This window comes from Chanodichthys erythropterus, chromosome 6, assembly GCF_024489055.1.
Source record: "Chanodichthys erythropterus isolate Z2021 chromosome 6, ASM2448905v1, whole genome shotgun sequence".
NCBI classification, from domain to species: Eukaryota; Metazoa; Chordata; class Actinopteri; order Cypriniformes; family Xenocyprididae; genus Chanodichthys; species Chanodichthys erythropterus.
This window is the reverse complement of record NC_090226.1, coordinates 5,718,622-5,742,939: the sequence shown is the minus strand read 5'-3', so window position 1 is coordinate 5,742,939 and position 24,318 is coordinate 5,718,622. Positions and strand designations below refer to the sequence as shown.

At 39.4% G+C, this 24,318-nt stretch overlaps 1 protein-coding gene across 8 annotated transcripts; it reads left to right on the top strand.

Moving 5' to 3' along the window:
• The first annotated feature begins 1,558 nt into the window (after window positions 1-1,558).
• wnk2 (WNK lysine deficient protein kinase 2) lies at window positions 1,559-21,794 on the top strand. 8 transcript variants are annotated; one of them, XM_067387841.1, is made up of 31 exons: window positions 1,560-2,105; window positions 2,292-2,369; window positions 2,934-3,615; window positions 6,725-6,897; window positions 7,154-7,374; window positions 7,504-7,661; window positions 7,931-8,019; window positions 8,385-8,604; window positions 8,740-9,022; window positions 9,308-9,792; window positions 11,643-11,777; window positions 11,902-11,940; window positions 12,322-12,489; window positions 12,695-13,126; window positions 13,359-13,640; window positions 13,736-13,776; window positions 13,996-14,155; window positions 14,237-14,353; window positions 14,565-14,735; window positions 14,822-14,894; window positions 14,982-15,185; window positions 15,628-16,481; window positions 16,754-16,811; window positions 16,915-16,982; window positions 17,199-17,782; window positions 17,900-18,150; window positions 18,269-18,481; window positions 18,927-19,025; window positions 19,517-19,561; window positions 20,117-20,370; window positions 20,477-21,794. In XM_067387841.1, the coding sequence occupies exons 3-31, from the start codon at window positions 3,004-3,006 to the stop codon at window positions 20,774-20,776; spliced, it is 6,789 nt and encodes a 2,262-aa protein (XP_067243942.1). In that variant the 5' UTR covers window positions 1,560-2,105; window positions 2,292-2,369; window positions 2,934-3,003; the 3' UTR covers window positions 20,777-21,794. The 8 variants fall into 8 exon arrangements, with proteins under 8 accessions (XP_067243948.1, XP_067243946.1, XP_067243942.1 ...); XM_067387847.1 differs by lacking the exon at window positions 2,292-2,369 and having other exon boundaries at window positions 1,559-2,105; window positions 14,982-15,125; XM_067387846.1 differs by lacking the exon at window positions 2,292-2,369 and having other exon boundaries at window positions 18,927-18,977.
• Window positions 21,795-24,318: the final 2,524 nt, after the last annotated feature.

Genomic DNA, 24,318 nt, shown 5'->3' with positions numbered 1-24,318 from the left:
ATGCATTATTCCAACACTGCTCATTTCAGATGATATTGAAAGCACCTACTAGCTACTACTACCTACCTAACAGGAAGGTTTTCTCAGAGGAGAGCTATGTTTGAAATGTGTCCATCTTGACCATAATCTGAATTATCAGCTAATAAGGTTAAATCGACATACTCCAGTAGACTGGAGGGAGCGTGAGCATTTTCTACATAATCTGGCTTGGGTTTCCACAGTTGTACTTTCAGTTGTAGAGATCTCTGATAGAATCACATCCTCATTTTAATACATTTTAATAATAACATGAAGTTATTATTATGTTTAATACAGTATTTCTTCAGTTAAAACCATAAATGCATACTGTCCACTCAAGTGGACATCAAAAATCTTTTTTTAAAATATGTGTAAAAAAAAAAAAAAAATTCATTTCAAATCTTGTTTTCCATGCCCTAAGAGCAATAAAAACATACGGGAAAAAATCCTGACTGAGGTTATAATTCATGCATGAATGGGTTAAATTGGCTATATAAAAGTTTTCTCTCTACCTTTATATTTTCTGTATTGGATCTTTTGTATCTGAATAATTAATTAAACTATTGTAAAACACCTTTTTATTATTTATTTATTTATTTTTTAAATGCAGGTCCTATTCAGTAGGCTATTCATGGAATGTGCCTACTATCTTGGGTCAGAGCAGAATAATTTAATTGTAGTTTAAGAGAGAACACTGACAACAGTTCAATGTGTCAAGTTCTTAAAGTACAGACTCATGACAGAATAATTAATTGCATTAGCCTATTACCGAAAAAAGTGCAGTTTCTATAAATACCTTAGGCGATGTGTAAGATTTCTGACCCTCACTGCACATTTCTTTTAAAATCTCTAAATGATAAAGATTATCCTTTTACAGTATAATAATTCGTCCATACACTTTCCATTATTGAACAGAGCACTTAGTGATTTTGTCTACAATACAGGCCTGAAAAGAACACATTTTTCAGTCTAAATTTATATGACTCACTAGACTAATATATGTCCATATTTGCCTCTAATATCTCAAGCACAAAAAGTGCTGTTGTTACAACCTACCCCATTACTGGAGTGAGTTGTTACACTAATGGAATACATTAGCATTTTTCGTTTTATCCCACATCTTATATATTAAAAAAATGTCATTATAGTACAACTTTTACAATCTAAGGTGTTGAGGATGTTTAATTCACCCCTGTAACATTTCTAACTGGTTAAAAGACGCTGTTGCAACTCAGCTATAATAATGTAAACGGTACTGTACATGTTATTGCAGAGGGAATACGGAATAAACACAGCTTCCTCCAGTAGGTGGAACATTCTCTTTCAGCAAGAGAGGACGAAGAGGAGGGGAGGGGTGAGAGAATAAAAAGCATCGTCATACAACATTCATTCATTCACATTAAATATTCAGCAGTCTTAACCAAGTCACGTGGCGAGAATAGGAGCTATATTAAGCATGCTAGTAAAGGTATTTTGTATGTAAAGTTGCTATAAACAACTTCAAACTTAGTTATACGACCATATTAGTTCAATTATATCTGACGATTAGTTTTGTGTCTGCAGGACAGTGACGTGCCCTGTTCCGTCCTTCAGTGGATCTAATGGTCACGTCACGTAGGTTTGGGCGGACCCAGCGTTCCGTGTGGTCCACGACGACCCGTGTTGAGGAGGATAAGGGTACCGCCTAAAAACAGACGCTTTTATTGGACACACAGTGTGTTGCTAGGCGCTGCAGGATGTCCGTAACAGCGCATCAGCACTGAAAGAGAAGCTAACTATGAATGCTATAACATAACGAGGGAGGAATCTTTAGGGAGGTGTCGGTGCCGTATTATCCGAGATGAGGAGAGCATTGCCGCAGTGAGCAAATAATCTCATCAACGGGCTATGGATTTCATGTCCCTTACAGGCGCTGACATTTATTAAGAAGCAAGGGTACTCGGGTTTGAGGCGGCTATGTGGTCGCTTGGTGAAAGTAGATGTCTGAGAGATCATTCATTAAAATCTTATTTCAAGGGACAGCTACGCACTTTATAGTTTTGTGGCGGATTAAACAACGTGACAACCTCTGTCAGCTGTCCAGCATGGTGAGTTAGATACTGATACTAGTTTCATATTGAGTAAAATTGTAAAGTATATTTGTGGCATGAATTTCTGATTTAAGGGAGCTTGCCTTGTACTTGAAACATAAGTTAATGCCATTAGTAACTATATATTTTTTTGTTTTGCTCTTTTAACTAATTGTATAAATATTTGATTATAATTAATATTAGCTATTATATGTAAACGAGGAGTCTGGCAGTCGGTCCTCAAAGGATGCCGAACTGCGTCAGTACAGACTGGCATTGCAGGTATGGCAAACCGTTTTAACATTTATTCCTTTAAAACTAACTAGTGTCTATTCTGTTTCTAGTTCTTATTTTGTTCATTACTAGTAAGTAATCCAATAGAAAATAGTACATTTTCAGTTTCACTAACTATTTACTAGTCACTAATTGTTACTAGTACCATTTCAAATCTTTAATATAAAATAACTAGCCATTCTGACTACTTATTGTATGGCAAGTAAAAAAAGCTATTTTAACTGGTGAGATTAGAAATGTTACTAGTAACGATTGAGATTCGATTTTTTTTATTGATATTTTTATATATTTATAATTATATACTAGTAAATATGGAATAGATACTTGTAATTATTGTGATAGTGTTCTCGCAGCTAGAGAAAGAATAAGTGTTAGCGTGTAATGGACAATTTGCTAACTAAATATATACTTGTGAATCCTGGGATAAGTGAAATTAAAATTGAATCAGATACCAGTCATTATTGAATTATTTACTAGTAGGAACATTGCTAGGAACACAAAAATAGATTCTTGTTAAAGGAATAAATGTTAAAACTACTTGCCATATTGCAGGTGCATTCATTCAAGGATATCCACACAAACGGCTGAAAGTCACAGATGAGGGTCCAGCGATTCACTGGTCATGGAAAACCTGACTGGATCCAACTCTGAGCCGCAGCCTGTGGGCTCCACAGTTTCTTCTGTCCCCTCAAAAAAGACTGGCATTTATGAAAACGGTCATGAACATCCCTCTCATACGGACCCCTCAGCTGCAGCACACAGAGGGGCCAGCGATCCAACTACGTACCCCCTATTAGATTACCGAGGCCTGGTCCGGCAGCGATTTATACGCAGAAGTTTGTGGTTCTCCGAGTCAGAGGATCAAGAACTGGAGGTTTCAGAGTGCGACACCACCAGCAGTCCTGTTAAAAGTGCACATATTGTGGTCCAGAGGAGTTTTGATGTGGAGAGTCTGGTGGGACAGGGAGAGGGTGTAAATGAGAACCTCAGCAAAGAGCCAGAGACAAGTGAGGCTGAGGAAAAACATGATGCTGAACCATCTGAAACTTCCAAGAGCGTGGAGAAAGCTGGGAGTGACGAGAATGAGGAAGAGGCCGAAATGAAGGCAGTGTCCACCTCTCCTAGTGGACGCTTTCTTAAGTTTGATATTGAGCTTGGCAGAGGGTCCTTCAAAACAGTCTATAAGGGCCTGGACACTGAGACATGGGTGGAGGTGGCCTGGTGTGAACTTCAGGTGAGCAAAAAAGCAAGTACAACTTATACACATTCTCAATTTTAACCACTGGCATTTCAATTCTTCAAATGTTTGCATAGTTGGCCTTCTCTCAGTTTTTTCCATAAAGGCTTTTTCTTTGGTCTTCCTAGATTTTGATACGTTGTATTTAATATTCACTGTAGAAAAAAACGTGGGATAACCAACAGATCCACTTAATTTGTTGGGCGTAATGACTTGGCCAAGCTCTAGATATGTAGGACATCAATGATCTAGAAATAAAAACTGAACTGTAGTTTGTTTAAATTTGTTAATAACAACAAAGTCTATATATTTTTCTGATTGATCCTGTTGCCATTCAAAATGCTTCCTCCTTGCACAAGTTTGCCGGGTCATCTGATATGGCTTCTTCCTTTTATCAGCACTATTGATTGTAAAATGGGGAGATTGAATCACCATGACCACTTCTATATCAGATTTCCTTTGTTTAGTAGTGTTTCCGTGTTGTTGTCTAGAATCATTTGAGGTTCAGCTGAGTTCAACTAAGATTGCTGGGTGTTAAAAAAAATTCTGAAATATTTAGAAAGCCCTTTTATGTCGAGTAAGAGAGTGATTTCAACTGCGACGTAATACCTTCTGCAAACAGCTTTGTTCAGCTTAGCCTGTGCTAAAACATTTAATATATTTATCAGAGCTCACTCAAATATCCCAGTAGACATTTACAGTAGAAATGCTGTAGGGTGTGGATACAAACAAACTCTGGAGAGCAGCAATGCACATCCCTGGGGGATCAGTCCCCTCTGCATAGGGGTCATGTGACAAAGTCTGGTCATGTGAACTTACCTGCTGATATGATGCAACTGCAGTTATCACAGTTTCTCATAGTATTCTCCTTCTCTCTCTTTCTCTTTCTATACACACACACACACACACATATATATATATATATATATATATATATATATATATATATATATATATATATATATACACACAAACACACACTTGACATATATAATGCACATTTGCCCTTTATAAAATAACTCTACTACTTTTTATTTTATACAACCTACACGCTCTTTCATTGAGAAATACTTTACTTGCTAAGCTTATTTTCATTTTGAGTAAAAAAGACAAATTCTGCATTCACTGTCCATGGGAGGATGACTAGGCAGTTATGATCTCTGGAGTTCTGATGTTATACATGAGGATGGTCTGGATTTGTTTCTATGTGTGGGTGGTAGAACAGTATTATAAGAAAGAGGACTCCCTTTCAGAATATAGAGTAATATTTGTAGGATTTTTGCTTTGTTTCTCTAAATGAGTGACTGCGTTTTTCTACTTTATTTAATCTTAGAGTGTTACTGTATGTACTACTACAGCCATTGTTTGGGGCATACTGTCAGTTTTGGTTAGGATTCATCCTGCTTATGAATCTTAATATCACATGGACAGAATTAGGGCATAAAGCATATAGTTATTCTGCTCTGTGCATAGCAGCATCAGCAAGCCAAAAATTGCTGAGGCTCCCAAATTTGCAAGGAGAGAGGAGAGTGAGCAAGGAAGAGACAGAGGAACAGGTCATATGAGGTGAAGATGGCTGTGTACTAAGGAACATGGCTACCCTCACATCAAGCAGTAGCGTTCTCAAGACAATATATTCCTAATGGACCATTTTATGTACAGCTGAACGCCCAACCTGATTTATCCTTAATTTTTCTGATAGGGCTGCATCAGGAGTTGAAAGTATGCATGAACAAAACTGTTATCTGTCTGTGATGGAGTCTTTATCCAAGACACATATTAGGAAAAGATCTTAGTGCCACACCCTGGCCATGCATAAAAGCAAAAAGCTCATTTCCTTTTGTGAGAGCTTTCGATTTAGCACACCTCTGAAAATAATCAATGTCACAGTGTTTAATTTGAGTTTAAATTATATTAGAAATGTAATGAAAGTTTGGGATAATATTACTACCTTGGCCTATTTAACTATAACATTTTGATTCATGGCATTGCATATAAATTGCTTCTGTTTTTTCTTATTTGTAAGTCACTATGATAGAAACAACCTGGGAATCTGGTAACATGTTTGGTCTGAAATGCTTGTAGTCTATAGAGTAAATTGGATGGAAAATTAAGAATAGGGGGAGGTCGAATGAAATATATGACTCTCTGTGTGTCCCTCAGAGTTCATGTGAGGTGTTAGATGGCGCAGTGTGGGGGTGAGTCTCAGAGGTTTTATGGGGTTGCACATTGCTTGATTGTGAGGGACAGAGATGTTACAGATACTCCCTGTCAGCGTTTAGCAAATTTAGAAGCAGGAAGAGGGCAGATGCAAAGGTATTGATTTGGTCAGCATCTTGACCATAGATACACGCCAGAATGTGAACCACCAATGACTCTGTAACTGTAGCATTTTCAAGCCTAGCACAACTGTACCTCACTAACAGTTATATTTTATACACTGAATAAAGAGACTTGGGGTCAATTTCATGTTATTTCAGTTCTAATCAGTTTTATCTGACAAACCCCAACACAAAATGTTTGGGTGAGCTTTTTGAATTATGCTGTTTGTGTTAATTATATTTTCTGCATTGTACTCCATATCTAGGGGCTACAATATGTTAATCACACATCTCTCACAATGAGGAGCATGCATATTTTACCTTTCATGTTGCATCAATATGCTTTAATAACTGTAGTTTAGTTGTTGTTTTTTAACCTCTTGCCTGAGTTTGATCTTCTTCATATCATGTTCAGAGATATTATCCCCAGCCCCACAACCACACAAACTCAAAAATACAATAAAACAGATATATTGTCTATCCTTAGAAAGCTATTACAGGGAATGTGCGCTTTAAATCAATAAAGATTGACCTAAAAGTCTTCAGAGAGCATGTCTTCCACTGGTCAAGAGTTATTTCATATAGCTGTCTTTTCACTGAGAGGATTGAGTTTTCAGTGTGGCAGTTTGGTAAATTCAGTTCAGTAAACCAACCTCTTGTTACAGTTATTACCATTGCAGTTTGTTTAGCAGTCCATCTCTCTTCCTGTTCATCTGCCTCTCTCACTTTTCTCCTGCCATATACCTGGATCCTCAAACACCAATGCCTGAATCTTGCCGTTCCAGGATCGTAAGCTGTCCAAGGTGGAACGTCAGAGGTTTAAAGAGGAGGCAGAGATGCTAAAAGGTCTTCAACATCCAAACATTGTGCGCTTCTATGACTTTTGGGAATCTCCTCTTAAGGGGAAGAAGTGCATTGTTTTAGTCACCGAACTGATGACATCTGGAACACTGAAAACGTGAGTCACATAAAACAAAGACATGCAACAACTGATGCTATCACACATGGGAAAGTAACTTAGTTGATATACAGTATAATGTAGTATTGAAATCTTGCTATGGGACAATAAGGAATGTACAGTAGATCTGCCCTTATGACAACTTGTATTCCTTTGCTCAAGCCCAAAATGACATGCTCCTGAGATTTTGAGATATCTACCTGTTTCTAACCCTCTAGAAATTGAGATATCTACCCCCGTTTCTGTTAATATGTAGGTATCTGAAGCGATTCAAGGTGATGAAACCAAAAGTCTTACGAAGCTGGTGCAGACAGATCCTAAAAGGTCTTCACTTCCTCCATACGAGGACCCCTCCCATTATCCATCGGGATCTGAAGTGTGACAATATCTTCATCACTGGTCCTACAGGCTCAGTCAAGATTGGAGATCTTGGCCTGGCCACACTAAAGAGAGCTTCCTTTGCCAAAAGTGTAATAGGTAACAGTCAGAAGGGTGACGAGGGTTTATCAGATTAGACTATATTTAATACAACATTTAAACAGCAAGTTTAGATGATGTAGATTGTAGCTTGTTATGTGGAATTTATGTTGTTTCTTCCTCTTTTAGGCACTCCAGAGTTTATGGCCCCTGAGATGTATGAGGAGCACTATGATGAAGCCGTAGATGTGTATGCATTTGGGATGTGTATGCTAGAAATGGCCACATCTGAGTATCCATACTCAGAGTGCCAAAATGCAGCACAAATCTATCGCAAAGTCACTAGCGTAAGTTTGAGCAAACTGCTTCTCACTGACCCAACATTTTATTTTCAGAATGGAATGTTATTTGTTAAAATGCTGTATCAGGTCTTACATAGAGGGCCTTATTCATGAATTTTCCCAATCAATTCAATGGCATAATAATGTATCTGTAATGCCAATTGCAGTCAGGTATAAAGGAATTTTTGCTTTAAATTTTCTTTTCACTCTCTGAGTGTTTCCAATGAAACAACAATGTGTGTGTGTTGTGTGTTCCTTATTAATTTACTTCACAGGGTGTGAAGCCAGCCAGTTTCAGTAAGGTGGCCATGCCTGAAATAAAAGAAATCATTGGAGAGTGTATCTGCCATCGCTGGGAGGAAAGGTGAGTCCATCAGCTGAACAGTCTCCTGTTACATAATCATAAAGGTCAAAAGGCCCCTGCTCCTATCAGACATGGCACTTGTTGTATGATCAGACAACCTTTTCCTGGATAGCTGCGGATTTATTTAACTGATACGATTTACAGTAATTTGCCTTTGCAGTAATTCGAACCCTGCTATTGACATTTATTCTCGCCTGGTTATTAGATGTGTCTGATTGTAAATTGCCTGCATAGGTTGTTAATCAGTTAAATAGATCATACCATTTGCTACAGCAACAGCATATCATTGTTGATTGTCCTTCAGATGCCAGACTTGATCTTTTTCAGCTCTTTACAAAACAAATCACATCTTTTTCTCCTCAAAGGTACTCCATAAAGGACTTACTAAACCATGCATTCTTTGCGGAGGACACAGGTGTGAGAGTAGAGCTGGCTGAAGAGGATGATGGCAAGAAGTCTTCTATTGCTCTCAGGCTTTGGGTTGAAGACCAGAAAAAACTTAAGGGAAAGTATAAAGACAGTGGTGCTATTGAGTTCACCTTTGACCTGGAGACAGAAGTCCCGGAAACAGTTGCCCAGGAAATGGTAGACAAATGTGATTTTTAGAAATGCAAAAATTTTAGACACATACATAGACATGCATAACATACTTTGAAAGTTTAGAATAGTATTTAGAATGAATTCACTACTTCAGAGTTGTTCAATGATCTGTTCTGGCAGGTGGAATCTGGCTTCTTTTTAGAGATTGACGTGAAGATTGTGGGAAAGTCTATCCGCGACCGTGTGTCTCTAATAAAGTGGAGACGGCAGCGGATTGTCTCAGGCCATAATGGAAAAACAGAAGAGAGCAGCACCAAGACTGAGACACAGAATCTCCTTCAGGTGCCCTCCACAGGGCCACCATTGGGTGGACCACCCAGTCTTCCATCCGAAACAGAGGAACTACAGACTGAAGCAGTCAGTTTGGTCTGCAGTGTCCCGACTAGTGCAGCTACAGCTACACGTGAGAGACAACTAGATGTGTGATTAAAAAGACCCAGCCTCAGATAAATCTATAAATGAAACTGGGGGATCAAAGATATCTACACAAAAGATGATAAAACATTTTTTTCAATGACTTTAAATGAGTCATATGTAAATAGGTCTAATAGCCAACCTATAAGAACCAATAAGATGTAATGTACAGTATTTCACGATTATACAACTTACATAATGCAGGTATGCCAAAATTTCACTTTCTTAAATAACTTGTCTATGCACTTTGTGTTGTTTGTCTCAACAAATGCAGCAGACAGCAGTGCAGGCTCAACAATGATAACAGGTGCTTCAGGCAACCAAGACAGCACCTCTCAGCAGTCCCTTTCTGAGTCCGTTTCCACTGCACAAAGGATCTTAAGCCCTCCAGCACAGCTTCAGGTTCAGTTGCCACAGGGTACCCAACAGCCATCTACTGCACATCCGCCTCTGGGGACTCAACAACAACCTGCTCTACAAATGCATCAAGTTGTCCCACAACAAACCATAGGCCAGTTACTCCATGGGGCCCAGCAACAACCTAGTCCTCAGCAACCCCAGGGAGCCCAGCAACAGCCAGGTGGTCCCCTGCACCAGATTACACAAGCACAGGCCCATGGTTTGGTGCCTCAAGCACCCCAGCAACAACCCACCATTCAGTTGCACCAGCAATATCAGCAGTCAGCTCATCAGCTACATCAAGGGGCTTTTCAGCAGTCTTCAGTACACCTGCATCAGAGCTCCTACCAGCCATCACCTGTAAGTTTATACTTAAATTCACTTCATCATTGTAATTTGTAGGAAAACTCCAAGACCACCATCTTAATACCCATTCCTTTCTTCCCTTAGCACTATGTTTTTTATCACTGTCTGAATTTTTAAAAAATGTGTCTTTTTCTCAAACTGTGACTGAATGAGCAGAGACATGGCAGTATTCCTGATGACTTACAAAGACCTTTGCCATTCTCTGATAACTTGGCGGGGACCAGGCGTAGCAGCACTTCATTCCTTGACACATTACAGAGGAGAACTGAACTACACGATTTGTTAAAGCAACTGCGTCATCAGACTTATAGCTGTCCCAAACCTGAAGCAAGTTCTAGGAATGAAGTGAATCAGTCACCGTCTACAAGTGACTTTACAAGGTCGTTCACAAATGACGATCAGGCACCAAATAATGTGTCTAAAGACACTGGAGCCTCTAAATATAGTTCACAGCAGGTAAAAATGAATTCACAGTCCCAGACAATGCCATTTGGTCGGAGGAACTCTGATGCCCACCCACATTACTGCCAGGCTTGTATGGCAATGTTGCTGGCTGTAAGATCAGGGGGTCGAGGATCTCTTGGGCATGCCTCTTCACAATCTTCCTCCCATATCCACCAAAATATGCCACCTGTTTCCTCATTAAAACCATCATTATCACCTCATCTGGCTAATCCAGACTCTAGCTCACCAATTTACATGACCCCACAGTCTCCATATATATCTACACTACCTGCAAAGCAAGTTTCTGTTCTTGCGAACATATCAAGTTCAATACCAGTTCAAGTCACCCCACCCTCTCCAGTCCATAAAAGCCATTCTCCTGCACAGATTCCTACCATTTCCCCTGTCTATATATCTATACCTTCACCAGTTTACACATCTCCCAGACATATGTCCTTATTTTCACCAGTTAATTCAACTTCCCCACTCAAGTCATCATCTCCAGTTTCCCCTATCTCCTTTATTGGGCCACATTCCCATAGTTTGGGAGACAGCTCAGATTTGTCTCACCTCGATCGCTGTCTACATCATATCATCAATCGGCGTACCAGTTCCCCTGTCTTGACTGACAAGGCACAGCCTGGAGATGGCCACAGTGATGCATGTGTTAACCCGTTCCATGTACCTCAATACCAAAGCCTAAGCTCTTTGTGTGTACCCCTATCACATCTGGAACAAGGGTCTTTTACTGTGCAGGACAGTGAAGTTGGACCAGGTCTTGTGGTAGGTGAAAAATAAAATGTACTAGCTATGATCCTGGCAGAGAAATCTAGAGCAAGAGAATCGCTTTTGCCTCACCCAAGCTTCTTCACCTTCTTTGAAAAATGTTGCATCCAGAATACAGTATGTTGTATTGCTGATGAATCCCAATCTCTCCTAGTTTTATGCTTTTGTAGGCCTACTTAGTGCTTCGTTTCTGAAAATAGACTAAATGAATTTTCTCTAATCACTGCTATTTACAAAAGAATAAGAAATTGGGCCATCTTCAAGGGACTATTATGTCCTTTTGAAGGGCACATTCTCTGGAAAGACTGCTAGAGGAAAGCACAGCAAGCTGACTACAATAAATGACTCCTACTGCAACACTGCAAATTATCCCTGTCACCCTCTCTTTTAAAGCAACATCCCCTGTGTGTAGAGCAAATCACTGCTCTGATGTTTGATGTCACACATTTTCCCCTTTTGTTCCCTGTCAGTAGCTGATAATTTACCTGTCACATGAAACTATATGCTGCTGGAGATACTGCCCTGTAAATTTCTTAAAGAACTGCCATTGGCTGTTAAATCCTTAATTGCAAATGTTTTTTGTTAATATTTGTTTTTGTGCATGTTTTTTTCAGCCTTCCACACAATTGGTTCCATCTAAGACCGTCTCTGCTCCAGCTACTCCAGTACCACATGCTCGTCCACAGAGCATTCATGCCTCTGCCCTTGTAACACAGCAAAACCAAAAGACTGTACCACTAGCACAGGAGGTAAGACTGCTATAGGTTTGCCTTCCCTTAAATGAGGATGGATGCATGCCTGTGTGCTAGCTAAGTGATAGTTTACTAGATTAATTTAGAATTTTGTTCTTCCTTGTGTTTGTATTTCTCTCAGTTTCATCTTTATTTCCATCCTGAAACTTTCCAGCCTCAGGTAGACTCAATCTGTATAAGCATCCTCACCTTCTGTTTTAAATGTTGTGGAAAATTTGGGATTTTGGTTTCAGTCATGCCATACATTTATTAGCTTATTAAAAGTCTACTAAACAATGAATAAATTCAGTTTTACCACAGATTTATTCGGAGATAAAGGTCAGTATAGTTTACTGATGATGCTAGGAGACAATCTGAGATGATTTATACTGTTTTAATGCATTGTGTAGTATTTGGTACAATAAACAGGCCAGATACACCCAGTGTAAATTATATAATTAAAGAATTACATGATGGCTGAATTCATTTAGGCGTTCAATTCTCACATGTTTAGAATTTAGCATCATTATTTATTTCCTTTTTCTCTCTTTGTCTTTCCCAGACTTTATCATCTCTTCAGCCCATAGTGCAGGCATCTTCAGATGCTCAGTTCATTCCACAGCATCTATTACAGTCAGCATCTTCAATGATCAGCACCGCTACCCTTCCTCCACAACCACAGCTACATGTTCAGACACCCCTACTCCAGCCTCTACAAATCACCACACAGGTCAGTTCATGAAACCTGAAACTAGGCATATGTGTGCAACACCTTTACCCGGTTATCATAACAAGTACATTTCTTTAGCAAGGGTGAAATTTGCTTAACTCTAGATGGTAGAAGTCAAGGGATTTTCTTAATTCTACATGCAAATGTGTAGCTTTATAGTTTACCTCTGGCTGTTTACGTTTTTATCTTGCTCTTTGTTCTTTAGTTTCCTTCGGCATATCCTCTTTTGCCAGAAGGGGGCACATCTGCAGGGACAGAGCCAATGCCTTTCTCCTCAGTCACTTACTCTTCTTCCTACCCCACAAATGCTCATCCTGTATCCTCTCCCTACTACTCACCAAGCCCTATCAATGCTCCTCCCACTCTATCCATGCAGAATGTACCCTGCATACTAGGAGCAGGCACACCTGTCACCACCCCTTTGAATGTTCCTACCCCTATACCTCTCCTAGCTATGGCCCTGCCCCCACCCATGCTTCCTCCCGAGCAACATCTGCAGCAGATGTATTCCCCAGTTCCACCACCAGAAGGTGCCATGTTGCAACCTCAACCCCAGCCAACACAACCCTTGCTTCCCCTCCCTAATCCTGCCTCCCTCCCTCAGCAAGACCCATCTATTTCTGAACATTTTACAGAGGTAAATGCTGTGGTTTCTTTCCTGCTTTGTGCAAGGATTGATTTATGTATTGGGAATGTGAATCAGAATAATTTCTATGATCACACATGTGTGGAAGCTCAGTAATTATTTTGAGAGGGACCGCAGAATGGCAGTACATTAATCAGAATTGGTACCTTGTCATAGCAATTATGCAGGATAATTAATGTTATTCAGTCAGCGTTACAATCGAGGTCTAAAATGTTTTCAACAGGAGTACCCTCGACATGAGGAAATGCAGATCCTGGCCCCATCTCACACCATTCTGTCGCAGATCCAGTCTCCTCCACAGGACAAGCAGTCAGAGACAAAGTTTACCACTGTCCAAGCCCTACCTGAGACCATGCAGCCTCCTCTGCAGCCTGCTGGCATACAGACAGGATATGCTGTTCCTGAGAGTACTGGCATGCCCAGTACAACTCAGCAAATAGCAGACACTGCTTCAATGCCCATTCCTTCTGCGCTAGAGCCCAGCCCATTTCAACCTAACACTGAGGTAACAGTAAGCATAAGCAACATCCTTTATCTTACTATAATATGTATTTCTCAAAGTCCCACATAGATCATTAAAATAATTTTGTTTCCTCACAGGCCCCTGTTTCTATTCCACTCCATAGTTTTGTATGTGACAAGTAGGTATAAGTTGTTTTTCTCTGAAAACATATGAGAATTGCATGCCTAAATGAAGTCAACCATCATGTAACTCTTTAATTGTATAATTTACAATGTGTATTTTTGACTGCATATAGTGGCAGACACAATATAGTGCATTAAAACAGCAGCAATCATCTCAAATAGTCTCCTAGCATGGTTATATTTCAACTTCAGGTTATTCTGTCTTGCTTGTCTAGCCTAAGCCAAGATGCATCTGGTAAAGAAATGAGTGACAGCTATGAAGGTCCCACTGGTGGAGGAAAGGGTGATGGAAAACCCAGAAAACACCACCGCAAATCTGCTCGAACACGCTCACGTCAGGAAAAAATTAACAAGCCAAAGCTAAGCATGCTAAATGTAAGGATTAAACATGTCTTCTTTTTAAAGTATAATTGTTTTTTGCAGTTGCCTCCTAAAATTGTCTCCTTATACATTCAGGTTAGTGATACAGGTGACAAGATGGTGGAATGCCAGCTGGAAACACACAATCATAAAATGGTGACTTTCAAATTTGACCTAGACGGAGATGCACCTGAAGAAATAGCCACTTATATGGTGAGATTAATGTTCTACATGGAAATTCAGAGTTGGAAACAATCTTGTGGTGCAAAAGATTTAAAATTAAGATTAAAATGTATATTTGTATAATCCAACATCAGATTGTTTTAAAGGCATAAAGCGGTTTTATTTGATCCTATTACCTGTTCACATACAATTCCTTTTCTGTGCAACCTTGCAGATTTTGTTTCTCTTATTTGTATACCAGGTGGAAAATGGCTTTATTCTACCAATAGAAAAGGAGATTTTTATAGATCAACTTAAAGACATTGTCGACAAGGCAGAAGACATTCTAAGCGAGGACATGGATGGAGAAAAGACGTCAGATCTTGGGAAAAATCATTTGCAAGGACAATCTCCTGGAGATGAAGGGAGAGAGGTAATACAAGAAGTCATTTAAAAAATGTAACATTTTAAATATGGAATTTAATTTACTAATATCACTATACTGAATTATACTTACAGTCTTCTTCTATTACTCTCCAGGGAATAAAAGGACAGCAACCTGGGGCTCCCCAGCCAGTTTATCAGCAAAATGGTAAACTTTGTTCCACCTATAATTGTCAAATTTAAAATTAATGCTTGCTAAAGCATGAATGTATCAATGTTCTTGTCCATTGCTTAGTTCTGCACACGGGTAAGAGGTGGTTCATCATCTGCCCTGTGGAAGAGGCTCCTGCTGCCAGTCAGGACGCATCCTCAGATGGAGGTCCATCTACACAATCTCCATCCACAACAATAACTGATGGAACAACCACTGCTCAGCCTGGTGAGAGTGCTTCAACCCATCCTCCTGAACCCAGCACAGGATCTGCTTCTGCATCCATGGGTAATGTCAGACTATGAGATAAATTAATGTAATGGATACAGACATAAGGAAATATTGGAAGAAGGAATTAACTGCCTTAGAAATAGGGTTGGGTATTGCAAACTACCTCACAAAAAGATTAACTGATTCAATGATCTTGATGCATCACAATATCATAATCAGCCTGGGATTGAGCAAGAGAGACCCAGCATGTTCATATGAAGGGTGTGAAACTGTGGGATCAGTTGTTGTTTGCTTCACATCTCATAAAAGTATCTCTAATCATGCCGCTCATAAGTTTGTGCTTATGAGACAATTAATAGATTTTAAAAAGTCTCTGCAATATTGTGATTTGTGATCTTCACAGTCCTACTCCTATCAAAAAGAGTGAAATAGATGTTTTTTCATCTTTTTAGGATATGGTTTGTTACATTTTCTCTTTTGTTTGTTTTTCATTCCACAGATTCAGAAGCCTGTGGCACAGCGCCTCCATCAGGAGGAAGTGATCCCTATGGGGTTTGGAGCCCCCTCTCTTTGACCACTACTGATCCTCTTTCTCTGGCTGCTCTTTCCCAAGCTCCCCCTGCCCCACAAGCCGCTGCATTACCAGCTCAGTCTGCTTCCCATTCAGAGGAAGGGCCAAATTTAGGCTCCACCCAGGTCAATGTGCAGCAATCTCAGCCATACATGGATCCTCAAAGTTCTCTTTTTGTGGATGAGACCCAGAGTGGCAGATTAGGCTCGGTCTCCCCCATGCACACTGCTCAGCAGATGGCTGAAATTGCATGTGCTGTCTCCATGGTGGAGGATGTGCCCTGCTGTCCCTTGGTCATGCCGCTGTCCCTAGAAGTGAGCAGTGGGGCTCAGAGGTCATCCTCTGTGATGCCACCACCATCACAAGACACGACATCTGCTCGCGAACAACTTCACTCCATTACATCTAGTCGAGTGGAACGTGCCCAGCAGCCTGTGGTGTTGCAGCAGCCTGTGTCCACTGTGAGTGGAACTAAGGCACCTTCCCTGCCCCAAAGCCCTGCCCCTTCACAGCACCACTTTGTTCCTAGTGAATCAGATGGAGAGGGGCGTAGCAGAGGAGGGTTTGTAGACAGCACTATCAAGACACTGGACGAGAAACTGAGGAATTTGCTGTATCAAGAGTATGCTCCCATGTACCCATCGGGAAGTGCTGCTGAAACACCAGGATCTGGCACAGAGTATATCCAGTCCCCACCAGGACCAGAGTGTGCAATGGGAGGGTCAGGAACCAGCACACCTAGTCTTATGGGAGAGGGACGATTCAGAGCAGGAGAGCAATTGGTAAGTTTAAGTTCCATCTGTCATTGTTATGGTTTTTTCATAGACAGTCCCAGGGTTTTTAAATGAAATCTAGTTATTATTAGGTACGGGACAAGGGTAAGTATTTACATCCCAATTTTCATTGTCTTAAATTGTCTTCATTTTCTTAATTGTCTTACCCTTTAATTTTCTTCTTTTTTTTTTTTTCTTTTTTTATTTGAGGCTATTTTGAACTTAGATAGGATTGTACTGGATGAATCACCACCTAAATCATTGGCTTTTTTGCCTTTTAGCCACAGATTCCAGAGCGTGTGGACAGTTTAAGTGCTCTCAGTGACTCTGCAGTTGGAGGTTAGATGATAGATCTTATTTTTTTTAAGAGAAACTTTATTCAAGAAACATTAATTATTTAAAACAATAAGAAACACTTGTTTAAAGCCATCTTTATCCACAGTTCCTGTGTCAAGGAGACATGCAATGCCACACTCTACCTCTTGCTCTGGATCTAGAAGTCGATATAAGGTACATCATATACAGCTGATTTCTGCAGGAAAATACAGGTTTAAAAGATTGTTAATTTCCAGTTTAATAATCTAGGTGCCCACTTTGAGTTGGTAATTATTATTATTATTTTTTTCAAATATTTTATTTTTATGATGAGGTAATGGTTATAATATTTGAAATAATTCATCATACCAGTATTTTGTATTCTTATTTTGTTTGACTACTTTGGATTAGATGATGCCTAGTGCCACTGACATCCTGTCAGGTCAAGGTCGAAAGCAGCGCAGCCTGAGCAGCACAGCATCTCCAGCACACCCTGGTGGTTTTTTGGGAGAATGTGCCATGTACGAAGAGCCGACTGTTTCAGCTACTACTGTCGGCAGGTTCTCAGTGGTCAGCACAGAAGATGAAGTCACGCGCAGAAAGAACACTAGCAGATATTCTGCCCCACCTGACTTTTATCTGGACGCCCCACCTCCCCTGACCAAACGAGGCTCTCTGCCAAGGACACAGACCTCAGTCTCAGCGGATGTCACTGTTCACACCCGCTTCATGTCTTCTGACTCTGGGGCAGAGAGCAGCCCTGCCAAAATGGCACCTACAACCCCATCCCGCCATGGGAGGTCTGAAAGGAGAGGAAGTGACCTCATGAAAAGGGCGGTGGCTTTTCTAAGGCGCTCTGGCCGCAGCAGTAGTGTGCAAAGCTCTGATTCGCCAAGCAGAAAGGGAGGGGTGTATGGATCCTATGTTAGCAGTGACAATGACTCTGAGATGGAGGACTCCGATATAAAGAGGGAGCTTCAGAGACTAAGAGAAAAGTGAGTTTATCATGTACCTGTGTGTGTTTTTGATTTTAATTTATTTTTATCAACTAAAAGTAATCAGAGCCAAACTAAAAGTTCTCACTCACCATTGCTCACTTCATCTTTGTACAGGCACATGAAAGAGATAAACGAATTGGAGGCCCACCACAGAGAAGAGGTTGAGCTTCTCTATATCAGATTAGGGAAACCACCCCCTCCAGGTCTTTACATCCCACCCACAGCACCCCCTGCTGGACGCAAGCGCAAGACCAGCAGGCACAAACTAAAAGCTGGCAAACTGCTCAGTCCTCTAGTACAACAGCTGAGAAATGTTGCCTCTAAAACTAGTGACTCCAGCAAACCTAATGATTTAACAAAATCAGGTTAGTTTGAGTTATAGGGTTGTACTGGTATACAATATTGAGTTATACTGTTATAGGACTTTACTGTAACATTTGGATTCTACCCAAGAGCATTATGACATGTAATTTTGTCTTTCAGCTGAAGCGACCCTGAGCTTGAATGGGTCTCCTGCCAGAGTTTCCAACTTGTCAGATGGCAGGGCTTATTCTGGGACCGGGACTCTGCCTTGTTCTGTGTCTGAGCCAGTTCAGACCCAACAACCATGCTCTCTTAAAGGATCTCTCTCTTCCGACAACATCTACTCTGGTCTACAGGGAGAAGGACCCGGGGCACGCATCCAGCCTGGCCAAGGTGGCTTTAACTCTGATTTCCCAGCATGCACTTTGAGAAAGAAGTCCTACTGCCAGAAAATAGTCTGGCTTTGTAGCAAACCTTGTATGATCGATTTCAGAAGATTATCCAGTCAACATAAATGGATCACCCACCTGCATAAAAGAAAAATGTCTAGTGAAATTGGTATTAAATTGATAACATCATGACATTTTAGACATGCATATGTAAAATTGTCTATGAACTTTTTCTTTAAGTGGTTTATATAATCCTCAATGCAAAAATTTAAGTCAAGCAAATCAACCAAGGCTTTTACATGGACGCTTTGACATTAACAAGTTGAATTAAAGCCAGATTTATGATTCCACTCAAATCCATTATTTTTTTTTTCTGTTTTACCCTGGATACTGGTTGTTTAAAGTAGTGGATCTGACTCTTTCTCTCACCTCTGTACTTCTGTCCGCAGGCTGGCCTCCTTCTCCCCAAGCGTCTGCACAGGTCACCTATAAATCCAGCAGTAAACCACGCGCTAGATTCCTCAGTGGGCCTGTTTCTCTGTCCATCTGTTTGTATCTCTCTCCTTTCCACCATTTTCCATGTCATATCTTGGGAGCCCCTGCTATCTTTTTCCCTTTCTGTTCTTCTCTTCAATCATTTATTTATCAGTATTCATGCTTCATCTTTGATTATCCTGTGTTTCCTTCCTGTTTTATTTCCTGATTCTTTCTATCCTGTTTATTTCCACAAAATTCTGTTTTATTCAATTGTCCATTAAGCTTTTAGATACTTTCTGTAATAATCTCACTTTAATCATACTCACTTTAATTTCACTTTTGCAAGCCTAAAACCAACACTTAAAACTTTGTTCACAACATCAATTCAATTGCATTTTCAGTGTTTTAATACTTTGATTTGTAATAGCTTACCTCTAATGGAGGTTTTATTGCAGTTCTAATTTTTAAACGATAAAATACATTTTCCACCTCTTTATGTGTCTCTATGTGTAGTGATTTTGTACAGAAAAAAAACAAACAATTTTAACTTTTCTTTTTGTAGGGTCAACACTTAAACGCCTGTGTCTGGGTAAAGAACGTGGCAGCAGTAAGTATGGTATTTTCTTAATTTCAACATGTTTGACTTTTAAAATACAATTTGTCTCCGATAAAACCTTGACACTGTTACTCCAACTGTTAGCTGTGATATTAAAATCTAAATTTCACTCTATGGACATATTTAAACCACCATAATAGCATATTTAATAAAGTGTATGAACGCAAATGCTTCTGACTATCCAAGTTCAATTTCTCAGAGTTGCAGTTCAAAATGTGTCAGCTCACAGTTTATAACAAACCTCAAATATCACATTCTCAGTGTTCTCAAAAGGGCAGATATAGCTCTCTTTTACCCCCCTTGAGTACTTGTTACTGCAGTTGTCAGCTTTGTATAATTAGACACGCATTTGGTATATGTTGGCTAAGTATTTGTATCTGCGTACTTGTCGTTTTTGATACAGTTGGCTAATTATACTTAATTTTAGAAGTGTATTACTAATCTAATTATAGTTTAATAAATTATTTAATATAATCAAAGATGGTGTGGATTGTATTTCAACTCATTTTTTGCTATTCATACATCTCAAACCAACTTGTTTCATAGGATCTGGAGCAGCATCAGCTGCCTCTAATCAGTCCCCAATGCCTCCTGGATCAACTCCTCCTCCTCACCAGCCAATTGGTCTCGCTCAAGCACAGACTAACAACAGCAACAACAAGACAGATGCATTCACACAGCAGCTTCAGAGATTCGTAGATAACTGGGCAGAACAAGAAGAGAGGGCTCCTTCACGCTCACAATCCCTAAGTCTAAGACCACAGCAACTGACCCGATCCAGGATCTGGAGCTCTATAGAGGTGACATTATTAAAAAAAATACTCCCTGATGATGATTTTATGCCTTGTTTATGCTCAGGTTAAAAATACTATTATTCTCAGATATTCTGTCATGTCTTTTCTTTAGGCTCCAGTTTCAACAGAAAGATTGAATGCTTCCCAACTGCCTCTTTCATGGCCGCAGATTGATTTCCATGCCTCTGTGATGGCAACTGACACTTCACAAGTACTTCAGCACAGTTTTTTGGTGCCCGGTGACCCTTATGGAAAGATGCTGAATGCCCAACGCTTGGACATGGACCACTGGCCAGCAATGACTGCCAATCCTAACCAAGAAGTCTTTGCTTTCCCTGCTTTGCACTCTCCCTCTTGGACAGCACCTTCTTCTCCCAGCGAGGTTCCTAATTCTAGAAATAGGACCATGTAGCTTTACATCACTGTACTTATACTTCTAACTGTCGCCAAAAATACTTTAGAGATTCTTTAGAGTGCTGGTTAGGCCTTTCAGTGTGCAATTCTATCTGTTGCAGTTGCTAGCATGTATTTGTTTACAATGTACATGTATTAATCCCACATGAACATGTAAATATTCAGGCCAACAATGCAGACATATGTGATGAATCATTTATGTACATTGAGAATTATTGTACATATTCATATAGCCTATGTAGCATAACTGAATTCTAGCATAGGTATATGTACAGAATGTATATTTTTCATCAAAAGCTTGCTTGTGTTTGTGCAGAATCAACTTCCTTAACACCTTGAGCTGTACACATATGTAAATTCTATAAGGTAATATGCCCTTAAATTTGTGTAGAGGTGTATAGACACTGTATATACTTCTGTAAATATAAGCTCTGTCTGCATATATGCATAAACCTGACAAGTGAATGAAGTTGAGGTTTAGGTTAATCAGTGGCTTGGGTCGAATATTACCACATCACATGGGTGAAAACTCTGGAGCTTGGAGCGATGATCACGATCATGACATCACTGTGAATTTTTCTCCACGTCCTGCAGCGATCACTAATTTCACAATGCACTGGTCAAAAAACACATTATCGTATGCTAGAAAAGTACTGACCAGGAACTGCACTGAGAAAAAAGAGAGAACTTTAACAGACTGTACATTTCAGGTGAACAAGCCTGCAAGAGTGCCTTGAACAGCAACTGCAGACTGTGCTGCGTACCAGCCAATGTACCAAGGGTAAAGGTGACTGCTATTCATTTTCTGTTACCAAGCATAATCCAACTAAATTAATGTTTTCCCCACCCTCAGTTTATGATGTCCTTTTTGGACGCTTATAAAATGCATTTCAACACTACAATATAATTCTGTTAAAAGTGTCATTTTGTTTTGAAGGTGTGTGCATTCATAATGTCACTTTATACATCATCTGATACAGTAAAAAAAATGACTGATCTAGATCAAAACTGTAATGCTGTCAAGGTATTCTTCTGAATCGAAGAATCTAATTTTACAATGAATGAAATGAGCTGAATGATCTCTGCTGGTGCAATGCATCTTTTAGATCTCATTGCTACTGTTTTTGTTTGTTTGTTTGTTTTTTATTAATAATGCTAATACTTGATTTGACTGTCTAGAGTGTTTCAAAAGACATTGACTGATGCTTTAAAACATAAAAGACAATGTCTACCCTGAATTATTAACTATTAACAATTAAATTAGAGTTTTGAAATATACTCATTACTAGTAGGCAAACATCTGTACAAGTTCTGGCAAGTTATATGTGTCATACAACAAAATCTATACTTAAACTTACAAATGTGCTATAGATAGTCACATGATGAAGTACTGACACTTGAGAAAATCTGCTTCAATACACTTATTTTGTACTTGTACAATAGATTATTGAATAAGTGACATTAGAACTTGCTAAGCAGAGGTGTAGGGAGGTCAATGGTTTTGTCATTGTAATGACCTTACAATCATGATAATGACCTTAATGTTTCTATCAGTTTTTAGTGTCACCACTATTATGATACAGAAACTTTAAATCTTGTTTCAGTTTATTATCTATTATTTTAGCTATGCACCAGTTAACTAAAGATATATTGAAATAAATGTGATGGGGTATTGATATTTGGTTCAAGAAACATTATGATTTTAATTTACTTATTTATTATAAATTATTTATTATTTATATATTTTTACATACTGCATTAAGTAAACAAGACTACACTATGAAGCTTGCAAAATGAGATTACTAAGCTTGTTTATTTTCTGTAAGCATATATAGACCAAAATATGAAGTGGGCCATCTCAAATCTGAGACATTTTACTTGATTAGTATGGAACGGTTCATCTTCACTTTGTTACACGTTTTCAGAAATGTAAGCCTTGTACAAACAAACAAATAATAGGCAAGGTGACGTCGATGTAACTATTCATATCTTGACAAAAAGTACTGCAGAACTTTACTGTATAACTTTGCCATACCATTATTTTGGAAGATTCAGTAGATTTATACAATCAGCATGTGCAGTGACTGGTTTGTTGTTGTGCAAATGCCTTTGTAATAATGCTTATAAGGTACTACATGTTTGTTTTTTGTTTTTTTGTTTTTTTTTGAAACTATACTGCACCAACAGCACATTACCTTTACTTACCTTAAAGGGTTAGTTCACCCAAAAATGAAAAAAATGTCATTTATTACTCACGCTCATGCCGTTCCACACCCGTTAGACTTCGTTAATCTTCAGAACACAAATTAAGATATTTTAGTTGAAATCTGAGAGGCTCCGTGAGGCCTCTATAGGGAGCAATGGACACTTCCTCTCTCAAGATCCATAAAGCTACTAAAAACATATTTAAAACGGTTCATGTGAGTACAGTGGTTCAATATTAATATTATAAAGCGACAAGAATATTTTTGGAGCGCCAAAAAAACTAAATAACTACTTATTTAGTGATGGCCGATTTCAAAACACTGCTTCATGAAGCATCGGAGCATAAATGAATCAGTGTGTCGAATCATGATTCAGATCGCATGTCAAACTGCCAACGGCTGAAATCCCGTGACTTTGGCGCTCTGAACAGCAGATTCGACACACTGATTTATTTGTGCTCCTGAAGCGTAGTTTTGAAATCGGATTTCAACTAAAATATCTTAATTTGTGTTCTGAAGATTAACAAAGGTCTTACGGGAGTAAGACCTTTGTTAATCTTCAGAACACAAAACCTGAAGATTGTTAATCTTCAGGTATGTGACGAGCAGGGCGGGCGAGAGCCGTGAGGGAACGGCGCGAGGCCGGTGACGCGAGTGATAATGAGCGTCACCTGCGAGGCGTGCCGGCCTTGAGTCCCTCACGGAGGAGCGACATCAGTGAAGGACGAGAGAGTTTTGTTCTTTGTTTATTTTATATTAAAGTTTGGTTCAACGTTCGCCGGTTCCCGCCTCCTTCTTCCCACAAATATTAACCACGTTACACACATCAAAACATTGCTTGTTTAACATTTCATCAATTTTCACAGAGAAAGCAAGAAAAAAATAAGACAATAAAAATACCGTAACATACGTGATTTGTTTCCCCCGTTAGCTCACATGCTTTGCACAAAAACCTTTGAACTCACCAAATCCATTTTTGATGAGGTATTTCCACCAAATCTGGTCAATGGGTTAATCATCCTGTGATTCACTACAACAACTATGGAATTATTGAGTTAAAATATTTTTAGTCAGACCATATCCCTCTTTTTTTCGTGCGACCGTAGCACCAGAATGTCACTCAGAAAATACATAAGTCTCCCCTATCATAATTTTTCATTTTGTTGCATCAGCTTTTTAAAACTTACCTTAAAAACGATCTCACTTTGTTTCATTATTGACCAAAGGCCTACATGTCCATTAACAACAGCAGCTCTCTCAAAGTTGGCTGCTAATGCTTTGCCTCTGTTTCTACCATATAAGGGCATTTTTAAAAGGGGCAGTGTCTGTGCCCTGC

Coding starts and splice junctions, on each gene's coding strand:
- wnk2 (XM_067387840.1), top strand. CDS start 3,004: ATGGAAAACCTGACTGGATCCAACTCTGAGCCGCAGCCTGTGGGCTCC. Junction 13,127..13,358: donor TTTCTGAACATTTTACAGAG/GTAAATGCTGTG, acceptor TGTTTTCAACAG/GAGTACCCTCGACATGAGGA. Junction 18,151..18,268: donor TAATGATTTAACAAAATCAG/GTTAGTTTGAGT, acceptor TTTGTCTTTCAG/CTGAAGCGACCCTGAGCTTG.